At 37.4% G+C, this 22,612-nt stretch overlaps 1 protein-coding gene across 1 annotated transcript in view; it reads right to left on the bottom strand.

The window, feature by feature from the left end:
- The window catches only part of ipo11 (importin 11), a 117,525-nt gene that overhangs the window by 45,064 nt on the left and 49,849 nt on the right, over positions 1-22,612 (bottom strand). Inside the window, exons 16-22 of the mRNA XM_006789810.2 lie at positions 21,579-21,705; positions 14,876-14,909; positions 14,639-14,679; positions 14,419-14,535; positions 12,296-12,409; positions 7,584-7,699; positions 6,467-6,543 (exon numbers count right to left, since the gene is read on the bottom strand). Of these exons, the coding sequence (XP_006789873.1) occupies positions 6,467-6,543; positions 7,584-7,699; positions 12,296-12,409; positions 14,419-14,535; positions 14,639-14,679; positions 14,876-14,909; positions 21,579-21,705 (626 nt within the window). The remainder of the gene's footprint in view (positions 1-6,466; positions 6,544-7,583; positions 7,700-12,295; positions 12,410-14,418; positions 14,536-14,638; positions 14,680-14,875; positions 14,910-21,578; positions 21,706-22,612) is intronic.

Raw genomic sequence — 22,612 nt, 5'->3', positions numbered from 1 at the left:
AGTCACTCATCTGGCAATGTTTTAAATATATGCTGGTAGCAGCATCCTAAAGCTGAGTATTTGCAGATTTTTTTGCTTTATATAACTCAAACCTTCCCAAAGTGCGGGGCAGAGCCATGGCAGGGGGGGCGCAGTATGAAGGGGGGGGTGGGGGGGGGTGGGGGGGGAGGAACGCTTGGACACTGCTAGCACGTGGCGCCCACAGAAACGCAAAGCAAGAGATGAAGCTGAATAGCTGAATATGTTTTCAAACCAACTTCATTCTAAGCCAAACACTAGAAAATATGGTGAAGCATATCTGCCCTTTGAGCTCCCCTGCAGAATTGGTTTTCCCTTCGTCGGGAGCAGCGCTGGGCTCTTCAAATCACGGACAAACAGTATCCCACATTCTTGATTTTTAGTTCACAAACACTTGTTGTAATGACTAACTACTGGTGACATTTTGGAGATGTTAGCTGTTTATACAGTAAAGTTACAGCGGGATACAAATAACATCAGGCTGATCCTGCCACGATTTGTTCACGGACAAACAGTATCCCACAGTTGTTTATGTTTTTAAACATAAACATTTTGCACAGAGGCATTTTTTGAAAAATGTATTGATAGCAATGTTGAATATTATTACACAGGAAAAAACCAACTACAGTAAAATAATCACACCGTGATGCCTCTGCCTTTGTAAATGGAGGGACAGTAACTGCGTGTGTGTATGTAAGCGTGTAAAACCTGCAGATAGTCAGATGAACAGAAACAGTATTTTGCCTCTGCCATTCTGCAATTCATCTCATGTAAGCAATAACGTGGCGCACAGCGTGACGTAAAAGAAGGCACATACCTTTGATGTTGCGTGACGAACTCTGTATTTCTTGTCCACACGTAAACACAAAAAAGGAGTTTTAAAAAATCTCCATTTTCGGTGATTCGAAACCCGTGTAAGTGTGGACGTAGCGTAAAAGAGTCAGTAGTTTATTTTCTTACTACCTGTAATTTATTGCAGATTACTTGTATTTGCTTAATTGTTTACTAATTGTTTGAGGTGTGAAATAAACAGGAATGGAGCAAAATATGGGTGTGTGTGGTTGGAGGATGTGTTTGAGGATGTGTTTGTGTTTGTGCGTGTGCGTGTACGCGCGCGGGGGGGAGACATTTTTCTTGTAAAACGAAGGGGGGGCCTAGCAAAAGAAGTTTGGGAACCACTGATATAACTGAACATTCATCATCTTAGAATTCAATGCAACCATCTATTTTCTTTACTGCTTATCCAATTTAGGTTTGCAAAAGAGCTGGAGCCTATCCAGGCTGTCACAGAAAGGGACACAGGGTACGCCAAGTCTATCACAGGGCTAACACAGAGAGACAGAAACATTCATGCTCACATTAAGACCTACGGCCGGTTTAGAATCACTAAATACATTCCTTTTTTTTGCACTGTGGGATAAAATCGGAGCACCTAGAGACAACCTACACAGGAACAATTCAGAGTCCACACAGAAAGATCTCAGATGGCCGAGACCTGAACCCGGGATCTTTGTAGCTATTAGGAAATGGCAAAAAGCAAACACTGCAACGCCTCATCGTACAATTTTGGATTACCATTTGGACCAAAATAAAGCTATTTGAAGACACAGGCTAAAATAACAAAAAGCTTATGGAAATTAGCATATATGGCTACAAGAGCTACACGTGACTTCCATATATCCCTTGTTATGAGAAAATAAGCAACCACTGGTTTTTAAAGATCTCTACATTTTGTGATTTTCTGTTTATATCTCTCTATTTTTAATTTTTTTTTTAAAAAATTAATACAACACTAATGTGTTTGTTTCCGACCAAAACTATGAACCTTTCGACCAAAACTTTGAACTGCTGAGTTTCTCAACACTGAAGGGACAAAGTAAAGTACATTAAAATGGCTACTTATCTCTATTTCTTGCTCACATTAGTCAGTGTAACGCCAGTAAGAGAGAAGAGAGAAACTTCTGTGCTCGTGCTCCATCATCACAAGTCAGAGCACCACACACAGCTGAAACGTGTCCTAGTTCAGAGTGTGGTGGCAGTGATACAGAGCGTAGTGCTAGTCTAACAATTTAGCCAAAGCAAGGCTCTTGACATTCTAATTAGGGAATTTTCTCCTCCAGTTCAGCAATGATGGAGCAGGGCTCTTTATCAGGCAGGCCAGGCCACATACCTGGCAAGCTCCAACATCCTAGTGAGCCAGACTATCTCAATGGCCCACATCCCTCCATTGCTCTCCATGGGCAAAATAAATGAACCACCAGATGTTCTAGTGAAAACTAGCCAAAGATGATGACTAGCTGAAGACTGATGAAAGAGATAGATTGCAAAACACAGGCAACTTTAGTTCTTGTATAAGATTTGTCATTGGTATATGGAAATAAATGCGTGTTTTAAAGGAAAAATGCTTCTCTATTTAACTTCTTGTTCTTCCCAGCATTAAATCACAGCTTTTCAAAGTGTTTCCTGATTTGTTCAAACCTGTGATCATACCTCTGAGCTATCATCTTTGAACATAGCAGCTTTGAAATTTCTATCTAACACTTGCACTCACAAGCACATTGAATGCAATTAATGAGCTTTAAACATGCAAACATAACCTTGGGAGAAACTGATTTTTCACAAGAACATAAGACAGAGACAGCAACAAGCTGTAGAGAAAGTACTTAGGGCTGACAAGTGGCAGTAATTTTAAAGTCTTATCATCTGGGTTATTCGACTCATTAACGTAGCAGCAAGCATAGCCTAAAATAGCGGCACACATGCACAAATGCTACAATAGTGAAAACATCTACTGATGGCAAAGTACTTAAAACCAGCGAGCTTGTTAAGAGTTTTTGAAAATTTGATAACAGCTAAGATAACAGGGGCCTGACTAACTGAGGCCCACTGATCACTCTTGACTTTAAAGACAGCAACAGAGAGAAGGCAATTTCAGATTGCTTAATCGTGACATGACTGAAAGACTAAAAACTGGATCCTTTATCTCATAGCAGATGCAAGAAGAAAGAAGTTGTCAATGAGATGTGGCTGAAAGCTTAATAAGAGCTATTAAACAGCCCTTGTGTTAAGAATTATCAGTCCTAATATGACATAACAGTAAAACAGCTAATATGTGCAAAATCAATACCTAATCTAAATCGATTTTAGATACAGAAGCACAGTTTAACATGAAAAGATGATTGATTAGAAACTTACCAACACTTTTTGATATTAGACATACGTATAGAACACTCCAAAGATTTAGCCCAGATCTTTTTTATGAATATACAAACATGACTTGTATTTAAAAAGCAAAAAACAAACAAACAAAAACCAATGCATTTGCCCCTCATTTATTTATTTATTTTAATACTAATGGAATCCAGTTTCCTTGTACCTGCAGAAATGTGAAAGCTTTTTTCCTTTTCCTTGCATTAATGTGTCTGGCATGGCCAGAGTAAAGTGGCACTCATCGTCACTGAACCAAATATTGACAGAAAGGCGAGCAAGGTCTCCGAAGTAAACACAGAAAGTGCGAATAATTATAAGCATATTTGGGTCACAAAATGAGTCACATTATATTATATCCACCAAGATGGATGTTGGCAAAGCAGGATCTATTCTTAATCTATTAAGATCTATTCTTAAGGGAGAGATATTGTTTCTCTATTGCAGCCTCTGATGAGAAAGAATTATTATTTGTTTTCAGCGTACACACGAGGCTGCTGTTGGATCACTGGGAGGATGGACAGATGATATAATATGGCATTTCTTCTTGCAAAAATAACTTTAATAACCAATTTGTTATCTAAATAGACTATTAATTTCCTAATTTGAAACTAATTGCTGTAGCCCACATTTGAGCCCTTACGAGTTAAACTGCATATTAGGGAGATAAATGGTGCTGAATGGATGTGTGAAAGTAAACCTTTCATCTAATGTGGAATACCATTGTTAGGACTGCGCTTCGCAGGCCGCGCAGGTTTAGAGACTTATTCCCGTGAACAAAGCAAGACAGAGCTCAATCCATTTTAACTCGCAAGCTCCTCACCTGATGTGTCTATGAGCAGTAGGGGTGGGGGGGGGAAATTTATACTGTGTAGTATCGTGATATTTTGTTTGCTAATAATGTATCGATACAGGGACAGAAATCGATATTTTGTTACAAACAATTTTTTCGTGGACTAGAACATGCTCTGAAGTCAGCTCCTTTTTCTGAGCAAGAATCCTGACATTCCTTCACTGTCCAAATGTGTTTAACTTTTTTTTTGGCAGCAATAAACATGACAGTTTACTTATTTTAATTTAAGACATGTTTTATTTTAATTAAGTTTAAAACGTTTTTATTTAATGTAAAATTATATTTTGTTTTAATTTACTTTCAAATTCTTCAGTTGCTGAATGGGCTGCATAGTTTTCATAAATTGCATAGTTCAGAATAGCTATAAATTGCACCAGATGGTTGCGTTCAGTTAAGTTGGACTAGACTGTAATACAAACCGTTCAGTTTGTCAACAATAAAACTGACTGAAATGATAGAAAGACTGAGTGTGAGACTTTGTTATTAGATAAAAATGAATATTGATAAAGTTTACCTTTATGTACAGAATCTGAATATCGCAAAATATTTTTAAAAAAATTGCAATAATATCGTATCGTGCGTTAAGTATTGTGATAATATCGTATCGTGAGTTGTATGGTGATTCCCACCTCTAATGAGCATGTGATGTGATCAGTGATATGTGTGTCTGTGTAGGAAACAGAAGTGTGCCTTCATCCTAAAGATCTAATCATTTTGCACAATGACAATCATATTCATCCACAATTCTCTAACAACCATCACAGCCTTTTCTCATATACCTTTATGACTGAGCTTATTTTTCTCCTGGAATTTGTGTTTCCACTTCCACCTGTCAATCTCCATTTCTACACAACCTTATCTGTCCGTGTGTCTCTCATTTCCCACCATTAAACCTTCAATTTTTGCTGTTCTTTAATCTGACACCCTCTTATCGATATTACAGTCTGTCTTTCCTCCTTCGATACACCCATTAAGCCCACTTAAACCAGTAATATGGCAGCTGATCAGCACACGCTGATTATATGACAGATCTTCGTCAATCAAGTGGAGGCAATCAGGGCTGACGTCTTTCAATCACACAGTCAAGACTTCTACGAGTGCATAAATGTTATTTAGTTAGTTCATTATTAGTTTATCTTCTGTGCTGAAAAATGTTCAGGAAAATGTTCCTGAATGATTGGACTCATTGTGATCACCTCCTTCCCACAAACTTCAATCTGAATTTGAAACAGTTTTTCTATCACTAGGATTTGGTATGCTTTTTCACTTCTCGTTTTTGGTTTCTTGGCAACAGTAGTTGTTTTTGTCACCTTCCTGCCACCTCTCTGTAATTTTCTGTGATTGGTCTAAAATTTAACATAACTAGCAGTGATGCCTTGCAAAAAAAAGAATCCCTTTTCCTGCTGTTTTCATCTCCTCGGTTTCCTGTTTCTGTTCAGCACTAGATAAGGCCTTCTCTTATCTTTCATCCATGTCCACGCTCCTCCAATGCACAAACTTTCTTTTATGTGACTTTCTCTTTATGAATTTTCCAGCAATCACTTTTAAATAATTCCTTTTCATTCACCACCTCCATGCCAAGTTTTATCAAGCTTTCCCCTTTCCTCATCCTCTTTAATTCCCTCATCCTCTAATACATCAATCCATAACTGTCAACCCGAGTCCTTTGCTCTTGTCTCATGATTCCCCAGCCACACTGTAAGTGATCAAATGCTCCACCAAGCCAATCAAGCTACACTAGTGGTTATATCACTCGTTATGTGCAGAAGCACTAAATCAATACTATTCCTCATCGCACGCAAGGCCACACACATACACCACTACAGAGCAGAACATGTGAGGTGTGTCCCAGTGCTGTGGGCCCGTAATAAATCATCCAGCCAGTTCTATTCAGTCTGCCACCCCTCGCAGCTGCCTACAGACCAAGAGTAGTGACTCTGATGCCTTGAGGCAACTGCAAAGCCACAACTCTGATCTTTACAAGCTACAATAGCCTGAGGTAATGAAACTATGAAAATTAAGTCCACGGTCATGGATTGCATCAACCTTCCCCATTCCCTGTGATTCTCAACTATTTGATCTGACAACACTGGCTTGTTTTGGGGGGATTGTACAGCAATTTTGCATCACTGTTATGACCATTTCTGGAGTGAAATGTTTTCTGTCTCTCTTCATAATAACACATATACAAATAAATATAACCATTATACAGGAACCCCACTCTAAAATGCATTATAGTCACATTATTCTTCATATTATTGTGACAGCTTCCTTTCTAAACAATAATGTGATCTGCATATAAAATGCCATCAAGTTATTTTGGGGAGTTTGTGTGTGGTCATAAACCAGGCCAGGCAAACCAGCAAGCAAAGAAACATGTGAGCTCACCTAGCAAAGCTGACATGTTCTGGAAAATTCTGAGCAGCTCTGGAGTGATGGCTGGACTGTTCTCCAAAGTCACCAACCTGCATGAAGACATGATGATGAGAGGCAGACAAGGGCAAAGTAATGAGATGAGAGAGAAAGAGCAAAAAACAAGAAGTAACAAAAGAGATGTTCATTAGATTAGAGATGGCAAAAGAACATGGGATGAGAAACAGCAACACGACAAATATTACAGGAAGAGAAAGAAGGTCACGGGATTTAAAACGGAGGAAAAACAAGGAATTATGAAGGTTGTGTACAAAGAAAAAGAAAAAATATCATAAAAGCAACATCGAATGGCTAAATTTTGGCTATAAATGAAGTCCACTAAGCAAATTGAAATGGAAGTTGTAGTCTATATAAAAAGAACTAATATTAGGCTTCTAAAAGGAAAATGTTTGAATACACAGTTCATTCACATTTTTAGCTTACTAAATGTGTTATTGACACATCATCAGGATATTATAAGCACAACATAACCTTAGAAGCAAACAAAAAAAACAACAACAAAACAACCCAATTTCGACTGTAAACCAAGCAAACAAATATATAGGGCACCACTGTTTATCAAGTAGACTAAAAGACAGGAAAATAGATATAAGTTTCTACTGCAAGACAGACACGGCATGCTGAATGCTGAACAGTGAAGCTCTCCAGCGCGGCAGACAGGAAAAGAGAGATTAAGTAGGACGTTAAAAAGCAAATGGATGATAAAAGAGCAATATAGGGTAACCCTGACAAATTCTCTTCTGCTGAACTGAACTTTTTGGAGGCAATGCATTTTCAAAAGTGAACATAGTGTACTGTAGCAGGCACCTTCATTAAAATGGTACATTCCCAAACATTAAGATAAAGTTAAGATTGTGGTTGAGCTGCATGAATTAACAACACCTGCATTTAACTCAAGAATGAATGCCTTTGAAAAAGAAAACTGAGAGTCAGTAAATGAGGCTGACGTTTAACATGAGAAAAGGACTCCGGTGAAATAGAGTGACAAAGACAGCTATATCCAAAGTATCTAGTGTCCTGATGGGAGTGTGTACAAGTCATAAATGTTAGTGTACTGCATATGCCTCTATACCAAAGCTCCAGCCCATCCTCCAGCAAATACACATGTGGCGGCTGCGAAACATCAGTGCTCAACTGGATGACAGGAAGAAGAAAAGGGTACAGGTTCTTGCTTTCTGCCCCGAGGCCCTGTGAGAACACAAAGATACAGGAAGTCAGTTTGTGTGCTTCAGTTTAATGGGTTTTCCTTGCAGATAACTTTGGCAGAATGGTGTGAAATAGAGACACATCGGCTTATCCAAAACCTGACACACCCTTCCCCAGCAACTAGTGAAAGACCATACCTCAGTGAATCAGTTTAACAAGGAGGAAGCTCTTTGTAAGCACAGAATGTTTCTTTGGCTGCAAAATACTTGCCTTAGGGTGCAAGAGTTGTTTATGGATTTATTTTTTAAAATCCTCACTTTATATCCCTTTAAAACAATATGGACCTATTAAGTTCGATTTCTGGGAAAAAAGCAAGTCCTAGAACTAAGTCAGAGGTCATTTCTTGGTCGTTTAGATTTTTATGACGTTTAAGATGACACAAGAGTAAGAGTAAGAAATGACGCAACTTCCCCTTGGGAGATTTTTTTCTTGGCAAAGTGTACTTCACAAGCCCTTTGTTACTAATGCACTGGACAGCTGTATGTGGCCATACTGTAAGACAGAAAAGGGGAATGAGCAACCGAGTAGTGTGTCATTTTGACCTCAATAGTATCACACTGCTTTCAACTAATAGGGGACATAAAACCGTGCTACTGGAAGCAAAGATGAAGACTTTAAAACCAAACCCATATTTCAAGGTACATTCCCACAGCTATAATGCTGGATTTGACTGTAAGAAAGGACACAGCTCAACACACATTCAGCTCTACATGACTGTTAGAGGTTTGTGTTTCTGGAGTCAAATCTGGTCATCTAGTAAAGATTCTGCATCCCTTTTTCCAGATGTGTTTGGGTCAAATGCAACAGCAACATATCCAGAGTATGACCAACCATTTGATTAATGTTTCAACCAGGCTATAGACTATATCAATTTGGCAACACATAGTATAATTGAAATAGCTAAACTGAATGCTTCACTCAACATATCATAGAGAAACAGAGTTTGCGTTTTCAAATTATTTAAAAAAAAACAAAAAAACAAAACAAAACAAAAGCTGATTTCCTGTACACTTTCCTGGCCAAAAAAGTCACACATGTCAATATTTAGTTGAACCATCTAAAGCTGGCATCGTTTCAATAAGCAAACCTCTGCAGTCTTTATCTTTCAAACTTGGGCCGTCTACCAGAGGCCTGGGCGCTTTAGGGTCCTGCGAATTATCTTTGCCTTTTGTAAGCTGTGTTCTTCTGGACAAATGTCAGATGTGATTCTTGGGATCTGCTGGAGCCATTTGTCCAGTTTGGGGATCAATACCCTGAGTGCTCTGATTATCGCAGGACCACTATTACATTCTCCTTCCACATCTTCTCTAGCTCCTCTCTCAGCCCTTGATAAAATCACAAGGTTCTCATGTTCTTTCTTCCAGATGTTGGTTAGCACTTGGGAGTGATACATCTATCAACTACAGCCTTCTCCCTCTGCTGTCAGTTTAAATATTTAATCGCAATTAATCGCGTGATTCCCTACAGTTAGCTCAAGACTAATCATAAATTAATCACAGATTTCTTTATCTTTTCTAAATGCACCTTAACAATATTTCTTTCACATTTCAATATCAGCTTGGAGGTGGACAAACAGACTTGCACATGTATGTTTATGTAATACTGCTCAGAATATTCTCCAGAAAAATCTCAAGGGTACTGCGTGCTCAAAAAAATATGCCAAAAGTAGACTTAAGCATATACTTCCTCACAATATAACTGCCTACAAGACATAGCCACCCATGTAGCTATGGCTGTTGAAAGTTTGTCCCTTGTTTTAGATTGTTCAGACGTCTCAGTTGAACACTGTCCAGCATTGTCTGCATCAACATGTTATTATCACATTAACGTCAACAGCCCTTATCTCTCTGTGTGCGCGTGTGTATATATGTAAGTATATATGTGAATACACTGTCTGAGTGACTTCAAACAATAACACGGTTATTGAACTGACAAGAAAAAAGTCATCCAAATTCAGTTCAAAGTTTGTTTCATAAAAGGCAAAAGACAACCTTCCTTTAAGCAAAACTGTCAGCACAGTTAGACAAGTACATAAACACACACACACAGCAAAAAAATAAATACTTACATAAATCAGAATACACACAAACACACAAGTCAAGCACTCAAAGTTACCAATTATAGTGCCAACAAACACGATTGTTCTAAATTACTGAAGCATTTTTCACCCTTGATACCTCACTTCCATCTTTCTTCACACATACACACAAACTCCTCTTGATGAAAACTTAACTGCTATCTGACACCATGGCCTTTTAAAGCACTCTATCACTTTAAGCTTTACACATCCACTCATCCACTGTGTATTTATAGAGAACACAAGATCATTTGGAAGAGGATAAGGGAAAGATGCTGTTGATGATGCTGAGTGCTTGGACACAGTCCCACTTTGGGGGTGTCAGCTCCTTTTATGCAGTTAAAAAGCAACTCCCCATAAAAAAATGATCAAATACGAAGAGCCTGACTTAGCATGAGGTTGTGGTAAAGTTAGGATTATCGCAAGCTTAAAGTAACTGTTAAGATTAGGCAAGTACTGGTTATTAGAGGTGGGGGAAAAAATCGATACTGTGTAGTATCGTGATATTTTGTTTGCTAATAATGTATCGATACAGGGACAGCAGAAATTGATATTTTGTTACAAAAAAGTTTTTGCTCTGACTTCAGAGCATGTTGATCCTTTTTCTGAGCAAGAATCCTGACATTCCTTCACTGTCCAAATGTGTTTAACTTTTTTTTATGGCAGCAATAAACATGACAGTTTACTTATTTTAATTTAAGCCATGTTTTATTTTAATTAAGTTTAAAACTTTTTTATTTAATGTAAAATTATATTTTGTTTTTGCTGTTTGCTGAATGGGCTGCATAGTTTTCACAAATTGCACAGTTCAGAATAGCTATAATTGTACCAGATGGTTGCATTCACTTAAGTTGGACTAGACTGTAATACAAACCGTTCAGTTTGTCAACAATAAAACTGACTGAAATGAGAGAAAGACTGAGTGTGAGACTTTGTTATTAGATAAAATGAATTATAAATTATAATTATATTCTGTACATAAAAGTAAACTTTTATGTACAGAATCTGAATATCGCAAAATATTTTTAAAAATTGCAATAATATCGTATCGTGCGTTAAGTATTGTGATAATATCGTATCGTGGGATGTATGGTGATTCCCACCTCTACTGGTTATGGTTAGAATACATCTTAAAAGTCTTCAGAAGTGCTGAAAAATGACTCCATGCATGTAGCAGAGGAATTAATCTGTGTGAAGGAAGACAGGACCCAAAGTAGCATTTCAAATCTGTCAGCACCGTTTTACTGATAGCATGACATTAATTTGGTCTAAATATGCCATCTCTTACATTTATGTGGGTGTAAAACGAAGACAGCATTTCTCAATCCCCAGATGGTGCAACCCTTCTCTCTCCATCAAACAAACAACAAAAAAAAAAAACCTCCTACAGGCAAAACTGAAGTTTAAAAGCAATCAAGCCAATATGCCGGCTATTATGCTGTTGGATCACTGACGGGCATGAGTTGGTTGTGCCAGTTCCAGCTGGTCCTAAGCCAAACAATCCATACACACTTCTATTCAGTTCTTTGCAGGCACAGGACTGGGTACATTAGGACTAGGTCCAGGTACAAAAGGGTCAATAACACAAGTCTCCTGTACCTTACATTTTAACTTTTAAACATTAACATTTTTCTGCATGTATTAAATAAAAAGAACAAATTAGCATGTGGCAACACAGTTAGATAATCTGAGGCCCTTCAGCTGCAGATTTTCATTTCGTTTGCCAGATGTGTACTCTTGTTACTCTCCCAGAGGAAACATGTTTGTATCACCAGGCATTTCATTTCCCACCATGAGCTAATGCAGCCACACAGGGGTCCAAATCTTATTCAAGTCTGAGATAAGCACCTTCAGCCCATAACAGCATTCTTCTTGGGACAAATGTTTTTCTCACTATTTAAGTTTATGGGGTTTCTCATTACTGATATCTCCAAATTAAGTTGCAGATATTTGCAATCTGCAGCTTCATTCTCACAACCCACAACTCCTATTCGATGATGATAATCAAAATCAGGTGAATATCTTCTGACTTTGACTCTGCTCATAGTTGAAATGTAATTAATTATTTGAAAGAGGCACCAGCTGTGACCCTGGGGTCCTTTGGGAAATTAAACAACAGACCACTGAATATTAATATTGAGATTTTTGCCAAGAGTGTTTTGAAAGGAGTGTTTTGTGTACCTACAACAAGGATTAAAGCTCTTAAAGCTCTGGGGATTGTGAAATTCACGACTAAACTGAAATTTGGTCAATGTTTTGGGTTTTTGCATGTTTTGTTTTTGTTTTTTTGTTTTTTAAGAAAACTGTGAATCACACTTATAAACTTAATCACTGTAAAGTTGATACGACAGATCAACTTGTTGTTTAACATTTTGACTCCTCATACTAATCAGTCAATTCACTCAATTTATTTGAATTGAATAGTGTGTGAATACTTGATTTGCAAAAACTGGACCGACTAATGCAAAAATAATTAACTGCAAATTTGAGATGCACCATACCTGTACCAGTTGGATAAGTGTAGTTAATATGGCACACCGAAGCATGTTGTGTTCTTCAGATTGCTTCCAGAGCAGAGGCAGGTATTGAACTAGACAGCCTACATAGGGCCGTATCTGAAAAAGAATCACATTAGATGGCAAATAAAAAGCAAAGAAAATGCTCTGCAACTTAAGTTGCAGGTTTCACAACAGTTGCAACTCATGTTCAATTCACATCAGACTCCCGTGGATTTGCAGAAATTAAAAGTCTCATTTGGGAGCAGAAAAAGGGACAATGGTGAATTCTGATTCGCTGATGTCTCAACAAAGTGTTATGCATATTTACTGCATGCCCAAACAAACTTTGAGACTACTCGGGCATATTTTCTCTCAAAATTTTCTTAATATTGTATACAAATTTGGCATAAGAAAAACAAACAGCCATCCAATAAGAAAGTTTTGGGGAGGGTGTTTAAGTGAGAAATTGAGATCCCTTCCCTTTTATCCTCCCTGGCATCCCTAGAAGCCTAAATCAGTCACTTCAAAACACATTTCAGAGGAAAAGCTGAGTAAATAAAATACTAGACAGGTAGGTGAGAATTCATAATATTTTTTTTCTTTTAAGTCTGTTTGTCAGCAATGCGAAAATTAAATGTGTCAACTTCATAATCTGCAAAAACCTCTTATGGAAGCTAATTTTGTTGACACATGTTGTCAGTGTCTGTAGCTCCACAGCAGCTAAGGCATTACATTTTACCAAACTATCGAGGATATGACACATGCACAGTTCACAAAAAAAACTTCTCCGTCTTCAATCATTATCCTCCTCCTTCACAAAACACTGTTCTAATACCAAAATGGTATCATATCCATTTCCGTTCTTAGATTACATCAAATCTTTTGTTTAAATCATGTAAATATCTGGGTAGTTAGAGACTAAGTGGATGCTATCACTGTCATTCCTGTGTGAAATTACAAAATGTGATGGCACACTGTGCAATTTAGGTGCAGTTACTTTGCAGCCAGCCAACTCCAGGACATTTGAGAATGGCACTGAATTAACAACTACAGAAAGTATTCTGCCTTTTCTTGTACTGACTTGTGCTAGCCCTTTCTATTCCCTATAGGCGCTATGTGGCCGAGCTGCAGACCCCACACTGGGATTTTTTGCTCGATTACACCTTTATGAGGAGCCACCTAGGAGCAGAGAGAACAGTAAAAGATAGAAAGAAAATGCCGTGGAGCCTTGAGGAGAAAGATAAAAAGTGAGAAAAACAGACCCACAAAACCACCCTAGGATGACATTTGTGAGACTGACAGCATAAAAAGTAGCTAAATCTCATATCTGTTATCATGTTAATTTCAACTCAACCCATATTCGTGGTTTCATTGCCTAGTTCCTCAACTGCTGCCACTCTTTGCGAGTTCAAAATCCCTCGTGAGAACGGTTAGAATATTAATGGGATTTCCAGTGACACTAGAAGTTTAGCCAGGACCAGTGACTGGGGGAAGACTTAATCAGATTGACAGTTTGCTAGGATAAAAGCCATTTTTGTGACAGATTTAAGTCAAGGAATTATTTAAGGGATGGCACTTAAAATGGATCTGAATAGAACGTAGGGGGGTCAAAAGGAAAGTCATTTTTTTCAGGGCTGGCAGTTAAATGGATTAAAACAACTTAATGGATGCTCAAAAATCTAATCCATATGGTTACAAAAGCACTGCAGTGGCAGAGGAGAGACTGTATCTTCATTGTAAATGAGAGCAGACATCAGAACAAGCGCTGCTTGAGGCTTTGTGATTTACAAAGAATCAGGATTTGGGCTTTATCTTTTAAGACAGATGGCCGTTTTACCTTGGTGGTGTGGGTATAGTACAAGGTGACTGGTGATTTGTATCTGTGATTTGATGTTTTTTAACAGCTTCACATGTCCCCTGCAGAGTCCAAGTCAATAAGTACAATTTGTGGAGTTACACTTCAAAGAGCACTGCCAGAATATATCTTTTCAGATGTCGAACACAAGGGCTCTTTCAAAGACACTTTGGAGTTTGCCTCAACGTTTCATACTGTAAATGTCATTGTGCAGTAATATAAAGATGCATACTACTTAAGGAAAACTTCTATCTGATATCAAACATCTTACCTGGATGCCTACTCTCTCGATGACGCAGGAGATGACATGGAGCACCTGCATTTTAGTGTCGCACTCTGTTACCTGCTGCAACAACTGGAAGAGCAGCCCAAAGATGGACTCAAGATACTAAACAGGGAGACAGAATTTAAAATTTTAGACATAAATACTGATGTCTAAGAAACTTTTTTTGGTGTTTTCTAAAACCTGAATTACAGAAACTTGTACTCACTGGAAGGAATTGCTCTGTGCGGAACTCAAAGTCATCGACAGGTGATCATGAGTTAAAGAAGAAGTCAAACTTTAGGGTAGACAGATGTTAAAGCAATTCACCAAGATACACTCAACCATTGTACATGTGCTTTTGCAAGGTCGCAGTCAGTTTACAATAACACTCAAACGAATGATAAATTCATGTGCTGCTGAAGTTAACTACCCTTACTTTCAAATAGGCCTATCAAAAGGATATTGAGTTTAAGAGTCGTAGCCGTCTCAATCCGCACCTATAAGAGGGGGGAAAAAAACATGGATCAGCAGGTAAAATTAAGCATCACATTATCCGTCTAAACCGATACAAACAAACTCACATCGGGAGAGAAAAAATAGAAACCATAAACCTAAAGTAAAACAACTTTTCAGAAATAAAGCTAGTTTGCAAGGTACCATGTTAGCCTAATAAAGGCCATCGTAGTGGCTGCTCAGCTTTCTGTATCACAGCAGCATAATCTGGCAATGAGTATGATGGCAGAAGGTTAAAGGTTAGCAAAAAATAATTAAATGCCAGTCTACTAACATGTCTCAAGCTTTAAATTCACATGCCTGTTTGGGTATATTCAGGTAAGATAACCCAAAACAGTCATAGGTTGTCATCCATCTAATGATTAGTTACAGCTCTCAGGTTATTGCCTGTAAACTGACAACCTTAGGTGATCAGTGAGAATTCGCTTAAATCTGTTACTGTAGGAGGAAAAGAAAATCTTGTGAATTATGGACAGATGGACTGTGGACACATCAGCATGGCATGAACTTATTGCTCCTTTGGCCAGATTTGCTAACCCAGATCTGAGAAATTATTTTAATACAACAAATCAATATGTGTGATTTTGACTATTTTGTTACGGTTGGAATGTTATCATTTTTAGTCTGCAAACATTTTGGCAAGGTCTGCATAGCAAATTTCCCCAAAAAGGTGCTTAAATTGCATTTTCCCTTCCACGATAATACAAATGGGGTTTCAAATCTGGATCACAGATCATTTCATATTCATACACTGACTGGAAAACTCAATTGGCCTCTGTCTTTCTGTTTGTGTTGTACAACACGCACAAAGAAAATTTCTTTATGAATATGGAGCACCCCATTGATCTGATCTTGACCCTCAGATTTTCTCTCAATACTTCTTATCTTGACTAAAAAATATTGACAGTTTCACAAGCATTACCATCATCGTTTATGCACATAACACAATCATTTTCAAACAACACAAGAAGTTAAATAATCTTCTTTGATTTTTAGAGTTACTCTGTTAGGGTAAAGCCAGAAAACTATTAAAATTTTGATTTCTGCAAACAAGATTTGTGTTCTCCATTCTTATGACACACACACACACACACACACACACACACAAACATTCTTTGCTTCCACCACGTCAGTCATATCATAATTTATCTTCCTTTTTTTCATGCATATTTCTACATGTATAAAATACTGCCAATTCCGAATTAAATGTATAATTGTTCTGTTTTTTAAAGGACAATAGTAGAAAGAAAAGGTGTTTGCATTTAATTTTTTAATTCAGAAATCACAAATATCTATAAAATCTTGAGCCATTTTTACTGAAGATTTTGGCCTCCATTTATTCTGCCTCATCATATCATGCCAAGTCAAGGTTTTGGAATTACTGGCACCAAACCAGTGGTATGATCACACTCACACTGGCACATTTTTCTCAATTATTAATTGACTTACTCAAATAAGCAGCATAACAACTTCTCCAGCTTGTGGTGTTTATACTTTTCTAACACTATGAACAGCTCATATTTCTGAAGCACAGAAAATAAAGTGATTCTCATATTTTTTATTTTTAAAAAAATGACATGACTGCAATAACTGTAAGTAAGCATAATCTAAGGTCTGCATCTCCTTGGTAATTAACTTACAACTCACACATTGACACATTAGGCAGCAGCTTAGTCAATAAAAATATAAGCTGTATGATATTTGCCCACTAAACAGATATGATACATTTGACCATTTTAAATGAATACAATCATTTGTATAACAATAATAATATGGGCTAACAATATTATAAATCCATAGACAAAAATTTTAAGCATCTGTTCTATACTGAAAATACAGGTGACGAACAAAACAAATGGAAAAAGTACATTAATGAAAGATAAATCTGAAATTCAGACAGTCTGGTTTAGACACGAAGAAAAAACACAGCCCTTCTGTCTGCATGTTCATAAAATACTGAATATGGTTTTAATAATTCCGCATACATTAACAAGCAACAAGAGGAGTATGTTGATGAAGTGGGCTCTGCAAGTGCCATCAGCACTGGCCTTGTTGGCAATTGGAATACTTATGAGTGAAACTACATTCTAATTCAACAAAGCATAGAGAAAAACCATGGGTTAAAAGATGGAGATAAAATACTCAGATGGGTCTTATACAAAAACATACGTATTGTCCGACACTGTCACATGAAACATTCACTTTAAAATGTTACTGATGTTCAAAATATCTGAGGGGTTAAGAAGCCAAAAAAAAAAAAAAAAAAAATCAAAATCAAAATCATCAGATTTATGCCAACTATAAAAGTAACTGAAGGTCTAACCAGGGAAAACTTACATTTAACCAACTCAGTAAATCTGACTAAGATAAAAGTAACGTGAAAAAGCAATACCAAATCCAAAACAATTATCTGGAGTAAAATGATAATGAGCATCATCTAAGAAACCTGCATGCATATTAAGTAACACAAATGCATATCCTCTTCTGGAAAATATTTCAGCTAGTGCTCACTGAAAAATTGTAAGTGTTAATTAATTAATTAATGCTGGCAGATAAGCAACAACCATTTAAACAATTTGTAGTTACTGATGAGTTAAGTTGCTTTATAATACATGAGAGAAAAAAACTGATTAATGATTAGTGTTCACATAAATACATGTATGTGTATGTATGTGTAAAAGCTCAAGGAGTTAAAAGCTTAAACTCACCACAAGACTATTTTTAACCTTTACTAAGACTCTGTGAGTAAACAAACAAGAATGCTACAAAAACTAGAACACCTTGAAAAAAATGAGATAAAAAAAAAAAAACTGTCACAATCCAAGTAACACGCATCTGTGATCTGTGATTTAGCTCATGATTGCCACTGATGGATGCTAATAAAGCATGTGCATGGATGGCTGTCTCACATATAAAGCTCCCGGAGTGTGCAACACTACCACAGAAGTCTGCGTATGCTGCATACTTCTTTCTCAGAAGGAAAGCAATTACAGATATATTCGCATCTTGAATAACTAACCATGTTAAACCGGTTGTAAATACAATAACATAACTGTTGGATTGTACATGCAATTTACAGTGCAAACAGCAAACCAAATACATACTAGACTCCAATTAAACACAGACCACTTCCTGTAGAAGAAAACACCCTTATTAATGATACTCTGTTTTTTATCCAATAAGCAATTAACTTGAAATGATTAGCATCGCGAAACTATTTAAGAGAGCATGCTTGTGATAATCAAAATGTTAATATGATCAAGACACCGAGGGCCACTGCCTTATCACCCTTTCTAACAGTAAATGGCACCATAAATTACAAAAAAGCTCATCATATTGCATTCAGTACAATGACTGAGGCCATTAACTCATCGGGAAAGTATTACAGGTCACAGATCATGTTGTTTTTACCATAGACTTCTGCACAATTAGACTTCTTTATGCAACCAAATGAGCTTCCTTTTTCCATAACAATGAAGAGTTTGCTGCACTGCAGCATGAGCTCCTACATCTATCTTTTAAATACAATGCGACTATGACAAGGCGCTTCAGTCTAATTTTTGGACACAAGATGTCATAATTAAATAAGTGAATAACTGTCCATGTTAATAAGGAAAACAGAGCAGCAACAAGGATATTAACAACTTAGATTGTTTATAAGTCTCGAGGTTTGATTAACAATTCATTCAGATAAAGACTTTCTAATTGGCCCAGACAGATACTGATCAGGAACTACAACATGATAAGTAAGCTGGTCAGTTATGTAAATGCAAGTTTGTATGAGGAAATGCTGCTGAAATGGTAACAGCACTGAAATTAATCTCTACTTTATATCACAAACGATTTACAAAGTCCATTTACCTACACAGGGTGTAAATAAGAGTAAAATAGATAATACTGGCATGTAACTAAATTATCACATTAAGTGCGCATTTTTTTAAGTGCAATAAAAACCATCTGTGCACAACATCTGGATCAAAGCAGCCAAACGTATATAAGGTAACACCACTCGAATTATGATCAAAGTTCAGGCTGGACCTTTAAAAAGCAAAAATCATTAGTGATTTCAATTAGGCTAAATTTGATATGGTGGCGCTCCACATTTAGACTACCTAAGAAGCAGAACAAGACAAGTCTGTTTGAACTATGAAATGCTGCCTTCAAGCTGCAATCACTGAAACCATCAAGTTATTTTTTTTCCCCTCCTGTTTTGCCAAGAATATCACTATAGCAAATTTCCTTGATCTATCATGACATCATTTTGAGGCTCACTTCACTACAACTTGAATTTTGTTTCGGTAGAACAAAGACAAATCTGAGGCCAGCAGATTGTGTGAGTGTGAGTGGTGGGGAGTTGAAACTGCTACAACTGTTTTGATATTTGTACTCCCCAAGACATGTGAGGGATTACAGCAGTGCTCATCAATTGGCATATCAGATGTGCCTTTATTAGTCAAGAAGACTGCAGGCTTTTGCACGGCATAGACTTGTGCTTGGTTATCTGGGTCATAGCTATAGACACAACTCTCCCCACCATTGAATATTTGACATGGAAGTTGGGACTTTTCATGTAAAAACAAATTTGCACAATTTGATATATCCTACACCCAGCTCATAAAGCAAATTGCTAAGTACACTAGGGCTGCCACAAACGGTTATTTTGATAGTTGACCAGTCACTAATTATTGCACCAGCACGCATCTGCTCTTATATAACTATAATTAGCTTGCAGCTTTAAGTGTTTAAGTGCTAACTAAAAATAAAGACAAGATGATAGTTTATTAAATTTTAATGAAACAGCCGTCTGCTCCTTGCTATCTAAAATATAACAGGACACCGGAGTATATTCTCGAGCATCTCACACTTCTGATAATCAGTTGTCTGCTTGACGTTTATTCAGCTGTAAAAAAACTTTAATCTCAGCCAAACCGATTTACTCAGGAACAAATAAAATACTAAAAACTGCCAAACAATAACATTTTTAGGTTATCTAAGTGACTTATATATGTTTAACCTGAGTAGCGAAAGACGGCGGTGGGTGTTCTCACCGGCTCTAGTGAGCCTTGCTCTGGCTCACTATCGAGCTAGTGGGTAACAGACGTCTCCGAAAACGTTGGGACGCTTTTGAAAATATGTGGTGCCTTGATAAACTGAGCAGATATTTGAAGTTTACACAGCTACATTCTCACCTGAAAATAGTAAATGTTTATTTTGTGATCCAGAAAGAATAATAAGAGTAATATTAAAACTAACTAGCTGCCGCCATTGTTGGAAACTGAGCAGGGCAGCGCTATGAATTCTGGGATAGGTTGGGCCACAAAGTATACACCCGACCCATCCTTCAAATCTGAGGAAACGAAGGCCGCATTTGTCGGAGTCTTCGAATTTGGACTTCGTCATGTCGCTGTAATCGGCCTACAATTGCACAGGAGGATGCGGTTCCTGAATTTGGACACAGCTACGATACCGGACACTGCTTCTTCTTCTTCTCTGTTTCAGTCCATTATTACACTCTTAAATCCTACTACTTATTCCTGCGTCTTTTGGGATCTTACAAAGCTTCAAACGACGCGTCGACTATTAAATTAGCCGTCGACGATTTTGATAGTCGATAATCGTGACTAATCGACTAATCGTGGCAGCCCTGAAGTACACACGTTTTTATTCTAAATTCTAACCTATAAAAATGACTGACAACTCCTGTTGCATGTACAGGAACGGATAGAAACACTCAGTTCCACAAAAAGTGAGCCCATTTGAATGACATGTTCCAGATTTGCTCAGTGTCTGCTATTTGAATTGTATTTGAACCCTGAACAATCTTCTCTAAGAGCATTAAGTAGTGTTTCACAACTTAATACAAGGTTGTTGATATTCAAATGCGCAGTACATTTTCCAGTCTACTTACAGGCACAAATCTATCTCTGTTAATAGTGAGTAACTATCCTATTTAGCCACCTACTGGCAAAGAAAAGTCAGCAATCTGCAATGAATTTTACTCAGTATAGATGAAATGTATTTTGTATTCAACATCATACCTCCACAACATGACAGATGATAATTGAGTGTCAGTTAGTGGACAGAAAATGATATTTAACTGCTACCTCTTGAGTGAACCGATCCCTGGTCACATTTCTGGCTGTTTGGAGATTAAGTATTAAAATCTTAACTTTAATTAAAATGTTATCATATTACTAGATATAAATTATGTTAAAAGAAAACAATCAAGTGCATGAGGCAGAAAGCATATCAAATGATTAATCTAATTTACCTTGAGGTGAAACTCAGTCCAAATTGGGGTTATGGTTTTGTCAAGGCCGCAGCTAAATAAAAATGTTAGTGGATAGTAAAGGAAAAATTCAAAATATAAAATCTACAGTAAACAGTAAGTTGAGAAAAAAGATGGAAAAAATCTTGTCACAAACTCTGATTACATTTGGCTTTTTTATGTAGAAAGATGGCAGCACAGTGGCTGCGGTTTCACGCTATTAAGCAGAAAACTGTGTTTGTGTAGCCGGCTGTGCACTTTCACTAACAGCCCATTTCAGTCATTATGAACTGAACAGGAGGGTTTTTTGTAAGAGAACCTGGCACTTTAATCACCAAGCAGTTTTGAGTGGGGAAAAAAAAAAAACTGTATGTAGCTGCCTTACCACCAAGTCGGGATCCTGCATGAGACTTAAGATGACCTCATAGAGTAAAGGTCGAAGGTCAGATTTGAACTTGACAGAAATCCACTGCCCTATTAGCCAGATGACTCGTCGACGAATCAACTTGTACCTGCAGGACAGAAGAAGACAAAGTAACTTTTAGCTGAAAACCTGAACAGATGACTACTCTGTGCGCTTCAATTATATCATAATATGGAGAAATTAACCAGCTGGCGCTATAATCTTAGAACCATAATGTGAATACACAGCAGTAGTTAGCAGACCATTAAAAACTGCTGGGCCTATTCAAATAATGAAATCTGCACTGTCATTGTTTAAGGCTTATTCAGAATTGTTTTTTGTGTTATGTTTTTTCATTGTTGCCTCCTGTATGCTGGAGGCTATGGCACAATTTGTGCTCTCAGGTAAATATCACTGTCACTTTATTACACCCTACAGATAAGTCTGAACTTGGAGTGTAAAGAAAATATTTGTTCAGACACATTCTACTGTATGTGCATTTGTTTAGCTGAATTCATATGAGCAAGAGACTGAGAGCCTGAGGGACAATGAATCGTGACTAATGACCAAGTAAGAGAATTGGCCTAGTTAGAAAACTAGAATACTTAATAATAAAAACAAATACTTGTGTGGAGTAGTTATGTGACAAAAGCAAGCTGCATGTCTAAATTGCAAGACGCTATACGTTTGGAAGTTATTTTTCAGACAATTATATTTGGCAAGCTCCTTTTGTATGTCTAAGGACCACCTTGACAGTAATGATAGGGACTGAAGGACATGGGAAGAGACAGATGAGGATAGGGAGTGACACTGTTGTTGGCTTCCTGTCAAACATCCACAGGGAGGCAGAGATCATAGCCTGGGCCACCAGCCAGAAGATGCTAAACAACAGTATGACTCAGGAGGTGGAGATGGAAAAACAACCTTGCATGTGTGCATTAGAGTCGTGCTGATAGATGATGATGTCAGGGATCGATGACGGTCAAAAGGTTAATAGTGATAGCTCACCAGTCAAG

The sequence above is a fragment of the Neolamprologus brichardi genome, chromosome 12 (genome assembly GCF_056152115.1).
Source record: "Neolamprologus brichardi isolate AB-2024 chromosome 12, ASM5615211v1, whole genome shotgun sequence".
Classification (NCBI taxonomy): domain Eukaryota; kingdom Metazoa; phylum Chordata; class Actinopteri; order Cichliformes; family Cichlidae; genus Neolamprologus; species Neolamprologus brichardi.
Note: the sequence above shows the minus strand (reverse complement) of the source record. Positions and strands in the feature narration are given on the sequence as shown.